The sequence below is a fragment of the Moschus berezovskii genome, chromosome 21 (assembly GCF_049115385.1).
Source record: "Moschus berezovskii isolate FMDL1 chromosome 21, NW_MosBer_1.0, whole genome shotgun sequence".
Lineage (NCBI taxonomy): Eukaryota > Metazoa > Chordata > Mammalia > Artiodactyla > Moschidae > Moschus > Moschus berezovskii.
In genome coordinates, this window is record NC_142480.1 from 9,730,260 (window position 1) to 9,739,651 (window position 9,392).

The 9,392-nt window shown below is 52.0% G+C and overlaps 1 protein-coding gene across 1 annotated transcript; it reads left to right on the forward strand.

Moving 5' to 3' along the window:
* The first annotated feature begins 891 nt into the window (after nucleotides 1-891).
* LOC129550096 (T-cell leukemia/lymphoma protein 1A) lies at nucleotides 892-4,839 on the forward strand. Its single transcript, XM_055417585.1, has 3 exons — nucleotides 892-1,011; nucleotides 4,204-4,374; nucleotides 4,783-4,839. The coding sequence occupies exons 1-3, from the start codon at nucleotides 892-894 to the stop codon at nucleotides 4,837-4,839; spliced, it is 348 nt and encodes a 115-aa protein (XP_055273560.1).
* Nucleotides 4,840-9,392: the final 4,553 nt, after the last annotated feature.

The window sequence follows — 9,392 nt, forward strand, 5'->3', positions numbered from 1 at the left end:
ATCATCAAAGAGTGGAAAATGTGGGGGGGAGGGGCACGGGGGCTTCAAGAGTTGCAATTTACCAAGGAAGCCGACTCTGATACCCAAATCCACAGGCTCAAAGTGGTGCCGTGAACCTGGGAAAAGTCCAGGCCTGGTTCAGGCTTGCGCCCATTTCTTCTGATCCCAGATGTGGAAGGGGCCCTGGCTCTGGGTTGCCCAACGTCGGCTGTGAGTTCCAAGCAGAGGCTCGGAGTCCCAATCTGCAGGGTGTCTCCAAGGAGCCGCACACAGACAGTGGAGTCCCGGCGTCCAGGGGGGCGGAGGGCGCTGGTGCCTGCTCACAGAAGAAAAGGCCAAGGCCACAGACCTGAGTGCCTCCCCAGCAGTGGGGAGCGCAAGTCTGGCTCAGGTTGGGGTCTGGAGGAAGCCCTGAGTCTGTGGGTCTGCATCTGAGCTACAGGCTGCCAGGGTCTCAGGACACGAGACAGGTCTGGGTGCAGGGCCCGTGGATCCTGTTGTGCCCTCCCCTCGCCCCGCCCCGCCCCGCCCTCCCCTCGCCTTCCCCTCGCCCACCTCGCCCCGCCCTCCCCTCGCCCTCCCCTCGCCCTCCCCTCGCCCACCTCGCCCCGCCCTCCCCTCCCCTCGCCCACCTCGCCCCGCCCTCCCCCTCGCCCCGCCCTCCCCTCCCCTCGCCTCACCCCGCCCTCGCCTCGCCCTCCCCTCGCCTCGCCCTCCCCTCGCCCCGCCCCGCCCCTCCCGGCCTCCTCCAGCCCCACCCCTCTTCTAGCCCCACCTCTTGGGGGCGCCGGTGCGCCCTCCGGCTATAAAGCATCAAGACTCTGCAGCCCGTGGACCAGAGAGAATCTCCAAGCGGCTCCAGTGCTTGCTTCTAGACCCCCTCGAGGCTCCATGGCCGAGGGCCCGTTCTTCAGGGCGCACACGCCCTTGCACCCGGACCACCTGTGGATCTGGGAAAAGGCCGTGTATGTGGATGAGAACCAGCGCACCTGGCTGCCCATAACCATCAAGGTACAGCTGCTGTGGGACCGAGCGTGCAGGGCAGCATGGGCGACCCACCCATGACCCTTGGTCTGGAGCTGGACGCCCCAGGTCCTGCAGGCTCTGGAGGACACCCTCAGATGCCATGGGGAGGGCGGCGGCGGGGAGACTCAGAAGGGCAGGTCCGCCCAGCGCGGCCAGGACACACAGATGAAACCACTCTGAGCTGGGCTCAAGGATGAGAGGTTCTCCAGGCCAGGAAAGGAGGGTGGGAGAAACACAGAGCCAAAGGATGCAGACCCAGTTTGTCTGGAGTGTATGAATATGATCTCGAGTAAAATAGGATTTCTCTGGGTCTCAAGGACCAATCCATAAAATGGGAATAATCTTGTCTCCGAAGTGATTTGGGATTCCCTGGTGGCTCAGGTGGTAAAGAATCTGCCTGCAATGTGGGCGACCCAGGTTGGATCACTGGGTTGGGAAGATCCCCTGGAGAAGGAAATGGCAACCCACTCCAGTATTCTTGCCTGGGATATCTCATGAACAGAGGAGCCTGGTGGTCTACAGTCCGTGGGTTACGAAGAGTCGAACATGACTGAACGACTGACTAACACTAGAAAGTGATTACTGCCCTTGTAGGATTATCAGAATCTCCATAGGTGAACCCAGAAATCTGTATTTTAAAAGTGAAGTCGCTCAGTCGTTTCCAACTCTTTGAGACCCCATGGACTGTAGCCTACCAGGCTCCTCCATCCATGGGATTCTCCAGGCAAGAATACTGCAGTGGGTTGCCATTTCCTTCTCCAGGGGATCTTCCCGACCCAGGGATTGAACCCGGGTGTCCGCATTGCAGGCAGATGCTGGATCCTCCACAAATTAAGATCAGCGAAGTTTGGGAACCTTTGCAGTAGAGGTTGGGATCTTTCCTACTGCCTCTGTTCTTTGAAAGAAACATATTTCACACAGCATAAAGCAGTACTGAATAGACACTGACTTTGTTTTATGTCTGATGCCTTAAGATCTTAAGATGGATCTTTCATTAATATTAACTATTTTTTGTTTTTTAAAGAAATACAACTCTTAAAAGCTCTATCACAGCATCAGTTCAGTTCAGTCACTCAGTCGTGTCCGACTCTTTGCGACCCCATGAATCATAGCACGCCAGGCCTCCCTGTCCATCACCAACTCCCAGAGTTCACTCAAACTCATGTCCATCGAGTCGGTGGTGCCATCCAGCCATCTCATTCTCTGTTGTCCCCTTCTCCTGCCCCCAATCCTTCCCAGCATCAGAGTCTTTTCCAGTGATGGGTTTCCTCAAAGAAACTTAGGTGTGAACAGTTGAAACTTTACATATATAAACCAAAGAAAGAATATATAAAAGCATAATTAAAATGTCATTAGAACATTTATGGAATATAATAGTAAAACTGCAAAAAGTTACTGAGAATGTCTGTTTTCCCATTTTATAGGTGAGGAAATAGAGGCATAAAAATGTACATTTGTTCAAAGTAGTGCTGCTTGTAGGTAATGGGGATGGGATTCCAGCGCAACATCATCTAAAATGTAACCACCATCTAAAATTTTCATCTTTATTGTCCTTTAAGATTTTGAAATATATATACATTTAAAAATTGAGTTAAATATTTACTTTAAGTCAAGTATTTGAGGCAAATGTAAGTGAATATCTTTTTTTAATCTGGTTGGAGCATATCTTCTTAAACATGATGCTGAAATTATGAAGCAGAGTTTTTCCCATAATCATTATAAATTCTGGACAAAACCACTTAGCAAATCATGGGACAGGCTTTTCTCCACATAACTTTAAAGAACCAGTATTCTTTATTTGAAAAGATTTATGTGAGTCAGCAACAAAAAGATGAATAAGCAAACTTCAAAAAGTTCAAGGATATGGACAGCCATATCCTAACATGGCAAGAATGGTGATTTTCACCCTTGCACCTTGCAAGATATTCTGAATTGTTTTTTAACAGTGAATTCTAAGTTACTTCATAGACAAAGTTTGAAAAGCTGTTTCCACTTTGGAAAAATAATCATTGAACAAAGGTAAGTGTCCGGTTGTTATGCCAGGAATTCTAGGTTGTGGGAATTTGCAGTGAGTGGGATTAAATCCCACTGCTTGTGAAGCTGATATTCTACTCAGGGAGAAGGACAGCACAGTAGGTGAGTTGGGTGGTAAGTTGTGTAGGATAACTCCAATGGGATGGCAGGCAGGAACCAGTGGCGTGAGGTCTTCACGCAGGTCTCCTCCAGTATCTTCATTTGCATGTACCTGCAAATTGCTCATCATTTTCTCTGAAACCTTTTGAAACATATGTTTGGGCACACCCCTTATGTATATCATAGAGTTGGATCTTCTGATATTTGTCTTTAGACATACATTCATTTGAACAGAGACCTGCCTTTAAAAAGGATGTGAGCCCTGCATGGATTAGGGGAGAATGTTCCAGGCAGAGGACAGCAAGTAGGAGGGATTTCTACTTGGAGGGAGCATGCGTGTCCCAGACATGGTGAGGTAGTCAGTGTGGCTGGAGTGGATGGAGGAACCGGGATGGAACAATAGGAGGTGAGAGAAGTAGGGACCTGGCTTCGCAGGCCTGCGGGCCATGGTGAAGATTCCACTTCACCTGCCTGCGACTGGAAGCTGTCGAAGGGCATCCAGCAAGGGAGGGACAAGATTTATAGACGGTGGCTGAGGGGCTGAGACTTGGCTGTGGTCACAGGACCAACTAGGTGGCAGGTTGGACAGTTGTCTCTGTAGTCTAGTGAAAGGCAATGAAACAGGGACTGTGGTGGAGGTGGCGAAACATGGTCTGTCACCTGATTCCAGGGTCTGGGGAGATCTTGTTTCAAAGGGGATGCATGATAATGAATAATCCAAGAACATCCCACATCAACTGAAACAGACCCCAGACGCCATGGTTACAGAAGCTCCAGGGCCCCGTGGCATTCCCTGGCAACTAGGCACTGGTCACAAGGTGGACCTTCTGTGGTTCCATTTGGGTATCTAGACCCACTCAAGTGCTGCTCATCCCGGCCCAGCCCGAGCCCCCTGAGAGGAGCGTTGTCCAGGTTAGGGACTGGATCTTCTGAGAGCAGTGACCACCAGCATCTCAGCTGCAGGCTGGGTGGGTGGCTGGAGGGCCCGTGGGATTTGTGCCTGCCGGACCCTGAGGGTGTGCCCTGGCCTTCTCTTCTCTTCAGATAGAAAGTAGCCTCCAAGTCCTCATGCGTCAGGAAGATGTGCCCCTGGGGGAGCCAGTGTGCCCCAGCCAGCTGGGCCCGTACCTGCTGCCCGTCATGTGGCAGCTCTACCCCGGGAGGAGGTACCGAGCCTCAGACTCCAGTTTCTGGCGCATAGTGTACCATATCGAGGCAAGTGTGGGCTTCTCCAGGGACCCGTCAGGTGGGCGTGGCTGGCCCCACTCCCCCACCCCATGTCTGGCCCCTGCAGTCCATTTATTTTCCAATAAATGGAAAATTTAGTTTCCATTCCCTCCACTTCTGGAAAAAAAAAAAGAGGGACTTTACAATGGCAGATATTTTAGGACTGGACTGGTGAGGCATTAAAAGGGAAGGACCAGCCACCCTCAGGGATCTCCAACAGAAACCCCCTTGGTGGCAGGCGCCTCTGGCAGGCAGTCCAGGGCTGATGGCTGGGGGGACGAGGGGCCCCTGGGGTCCCCCCAACGCAGGTTCCCAGCAGCTTCTCCAATCCCAGGGCCCGGGGGGGAGGGGATGGAAGATCCCAGGCTCTGGCCACCACCTACCTCTCTCTCTCAGATTGGCGGCACTGAGAACATGCTCCTGGAGCAGCTGCCGGACCCAGAGGACGAGTGATGAGGTGAGCACCCCGGGCCCAGGTCAGAAAGAGGGGACGCCCCCTCCTCCCCACCATGGAGGCTGTGCTGACCCCCATCCCCAACTGCGCTGACCTCCAGTCGTCCCCAGGGCTGGGGACCTGGGCTTGCTCTCCTTTAACACCTCAGGAGCCAATCAAGTCCTTAATATTAGGGGCGCACAGCTGCACGGTGCTTCATAGGCGTGGGCACAGTCCTTTGACCATCACATCACCAGACCTGGATAGTATTTAGCTCTGTAGATCATAAAGGGTGTGTGGGGGGAGTTGAGACATAGAATGACTGGTCCAGATCACAGAGTCAGGTTTCAGAGCCAGGTCTTCTCACGCCAAGCTGCTGACTTGGGCGTAAGGCCTGGCCTCTGGGGACCAATACTGACCTCCAGCTCCCCTATCCAGCCCAGCCGCTCCCGCCCCCAACCCTGCACTCTGCCCCTTCCTTCCCTTTGCCCTTGACCCCCTGTTCTCTTGTTTGTCCCAGGTCCCACAGTTCCCATCTCCTCCCAAGCCCTGAGCCTGCCAGGGGGATGTTCGTGCTTGCGTTCACCTTCCTGTACATACCAACCCTGTGTGAACTGCTCCACCACACCCGGGTCGGACAGACGGACAGAGGATGTGTTCCCCCGACCGGACCTGCCTGCAGTAGAGGCCATGTGGGACAGCTTCAGGGTCCACGTGCCCCGGCTCTACCTGTGCCTCTGGTCTTCTCAGCTGCCTGATGGTCTCAGCCTCTCTCCCTGTTCCGTCCGTCACAGCAACTAGTGTCACGTCCTGCTCACCCTGGGCTGCTTCCCACTCCGTCCCCTCATCAGCTCTGTATCCTTCTGGCCACAGGGAATGGGGCCAGCTTGTCTGCGCTTGGTCTCTGAGTCCCTGAACCAGCTGTCTCCCGTGGTCCCTGCCTGCACACGACCACGCCTCCGAAAGCCTCGCCCCTGCCCCAGCAGCCCAGGTGTGGTCCACAGAACAGCCTGGGAGGGGCTGGGTCAGTGTTCAGGACTCCGAAGCCTGTGGTTTAGAGGCACCCAGCCCGGGACATGGCAGGAGGCCTGGCAGGCCAGTGCGGTGGACCAGACCTCTGATTGCCCACCTGTGGAAAGAGAGGTTGGAGGTCCCCCTGTTTTATAGATGCCCTCAGACCCGGATGTTATGAAGTTGTATGTAGCCTAAACACTTTGTAATGTTGACTGATTAAATGTAAGACAATTCATCTAACTTTTGCTGGACCAGCTTCTATCCTTGACCTTGATTCTAGTGGAGAGAAGCAGGAACAGACAGTCACCAAGTAAGAATATTTGAAAGGGAAAGAATATGCATGAATTTACTGTGTATATGTGTGTGTGAGATATATATATATATATATACACACACACACACATAGTTTTTACTTTGGAGATAAGGCTGGAATTTATTTTCATACAATCCAAGTGCTCAAAAGCCCAGTGTTCTTAGAGGTATAGTTTTGAGAACCACTGGAGTAAGTGACCTTAAAAAGTCACAGTCAGCATCTCCTGGTATTCAGGACACACACAGACACACCTGCCCCATTCTTCTCCCATCCTGGCCCTGCCAGCTCTGTCTCCTGTCCCCTCCCTGGGTAGTTCCAATCCCAGCAGGAGCCCCTCCTGCCTGACACTGTCCCCAGCCAGCCAGCCAGAGTCCTTCCCTTCCTCCCGTGCCCCAGGTCACAGCCCAGCCCCAGGAAGCCTCCTGCTTCCTTCTCAAGATTTGCTGTGGCTCCTTGCTCCTTTACCTTCTGAACAGGTAAACGGGACCTCAGGCATCACAACAGAATGCCTTCCAGTCAAAGGAATACTGCTCCTCCCCACTTGGTGTAACCTTAGTCCATAGCTCTTCATCACAGAGCCATGTCAGGGTCAGGACACAAATATCAATAGGTTGTTAAGTATCTGGTAATTACATAAGAAAAATACTGCTTCCCTGATGCTTCAGATGATAAAGAATCTTGCAACACAGGAAACCCAGGTTCAATCCTTGGGTCAGGAAGATCCCCTGGAGAAGGAACGTGACAACATACTCCAGTATTCTTGCCTGGAGAATCCCATGGACAGAGGAGCCTAGAGGGCTGCAGTCCATGGGGATCACAAAAAGACCTGAGTGACTAACACACGTATACAAGCATCTAATATAAGAATTGTAGAAGAAAAATACCACTTTTTTATATTCTCCAGCATTAGACAGGTGAGCATCTGGTTCCACACCTGCCTAGGCCTGTGTCTCTTATTTTAACCCTGTCGTTTTGCACGGTACTTGACAGTGTAGGAGTTTGGTCTGTTGGAGCTTCAGAACCTCAGAGGAGAAAGAGAATCCGTGGTCATCCCGTGGCCTGTTTTAGGAACAGGCTCAGGAAGAGGAAAGTTCTCAATTGGGGCTGAATGTTTGTGTCCAGCACCCCCCCTCCATATTTATATGTTGATACCCTAACTGCCGGATGTGTGTATTTGGAGGTGGGACCTTTGGGAGATGATTAGAGTGAGAAGACAGCCTGAGGATGGGGCTTCCAAGATGGAACTAGTGCCTTTGTAAGAAGAGGAAGAAAGATCTCTCTCCACGTGCCTGCACCAAGGAAAGGCCACGTGAGGACACAGCAGGAAGACAGCAGTCAGTAAGCCAGGACCACACTCTGGACGCTGAGCGGGCTGACCGGCACTTTGATCTTGGACTTCTGACCTCACGTTCAACTGGGAGAAATAAATATCTGTGGGTTAAGCCCCCAGGTCTGTGATGTTTTGTTACAGCAGCTCAAGCAAACCAAGGCAGTATTCATGAAAACTTTGGCTACCTCCGTGAACTCTGCTGAGAGCTGAAGATGCAGCAGTGAAAAAAACCGAGGCCCTGCTCTCATGCAGCTGTCCCTCTCGATAAAGAAGAACGAGAAACTCAGAACACGCCAAATCCTACAGAGAAGATAGAACACAGTAACCAGGGAGCAAGTTAGGTCAGGTGATGAAGGAATTCCCACCCTTGTAGGTGGCCTTTAAGATCAGACCTTGAAAATGAGAAGGAGCTAGATTCTTTAAGTTAGGGAGGAGAGTCCCAGGATAAGGAGGTACAAGGTTGTGCAAGTTTAATTTGCTGTGAAAATTGAAAGCACAAGACTCTCTTTACTAAGAGAACGCGTGTGCGCGTGCTCAGTCTCTCAGTCATGTCTGACTCTTTGCGACCCCACAGACTGTAGCCCGCCAGGCTCCTCTGTCCATGGGGTTCTCCAGGCAGGAATATTGGAGTGGGTTGCTGTAAGGTCGGACCCTGGTGGCCATTTTTGGACTTCTCCTCCCCCTCTTCCCTTTCCTGCTGGCGGGGAAAAAGCCCCAACAGACTCTTGACTATTACGCTCTATTCTCTCATTCCCTCCCCCACTGCTGGAGTGTCCTTGATGTATCAGTTCCTGGTAGAGATCAACCCTCTCCTAACCTCCCCCTCCTAACCTCCTGTCCAGAAACAGCATTCTGCCCAGAAACAGCAAGAACTATTCCGCTGCGTCAGCACAACCTTGAGCAGATCGGGCGACCAACCCAGTCTTGCCCCCCGGCTAACTGACCTATGAGAGACCACCACTCCAAATCTTGCCTAAAGCTATATAAGTTGCCTCTTGCCTTTGTTCGTCGTGGACTTCCTGGACCTCACTTACTTGGGTCCAAGAACCCCGCCCGAGAGTGCTTCCCATTAAAACTTGCTGTACCATCTTCCCGGAGAAGGCAGTGGCACCCCACTGCAGTACTCTCGCCTGGAAAATCCCATGGACAGAAGAGCCTGGTAGGCTGCGGTCCATGGGGTCGCTAAGGGTCGGACACAACTGAGCAACTTCACTTTCACTTTTCACTTTCATGCATTGGAGAAGGAAATGGCAACCCACTCCAGTGTTCTTGCCTGGAGAATCCCAGGGACGGCGGAGCCTGGTGGGCTGCCGTCTATGGGGTCGCAGAGAGTCGGACACGACTGAAGCGACTTAGCAGCAGCAGCAGCATACCATCTTCCTGGTGCCTGAGTCATTTTTTTTCCTAACATCGTGGGTCATTTTGATCTTGCCGTTGCCATTTCCTTCTCTAGGGGATCTTTCTGACCCAGGGATTGAACCTGCGTCTCCTGCATTGCAGGCAGATTCTTTACTAAAACACCAGAGAAGCCCTTTATGAGCATAAGTCATCCTAATAAATCATAGGTGTGATACAGAATCTCAGTTTTCTGCAACGAGAATGACTTTGAGGCTGTGGTTGAGACCCCCAGGGTGGACAGTGGTATTGTTGAGGTAGGGGGAGGTGGGCTCAGGAGGACAGAAATGTCCAGACTGTTTTAACAACATGAGGTTCGAGTTGCTTGTGATCTTCCAGTTGGAGAGCTGATAGGCTGTTGTTTGAATATGGATCTAGAACTCCTGTCAGGACTAAAAATATCAGTGTAGGAGTCGTCAAAATGTCAACGGCAATGAAAACCAGGGGCCTGGCCGAGGCCCCTCAGAAAGATGGTGGCATCTTTAAAACCATAGAAGTATTTATAGAGGGTGGCGATGCTA

Excerpts from the sequence above, each read along its gene's own strand:
- LOC129550096 (XM_055417585.1), top strand. The coding sequence starts at position 892 with ATGGCCGAGGGCCCGTTCTTCAGGGCGCACACGCCCTTGCACCCGGAC. Across the intron at positions 1,012-4,203 it reads GGCTGCCCATAACCATCAAG|ATAGAAAGTAGCCTCCAAGT; the intron begins GTACAGCTGCTG and ends TCTTCTCTTCAG. Across the intron at positions 4,375-4,782 it reads GCATAGTGTACCATATCGAG|ATTGGCGGCACTGAGAACAT; the intron begins GCAAGTGTGGGC and ends TCTCTCTCTCAG.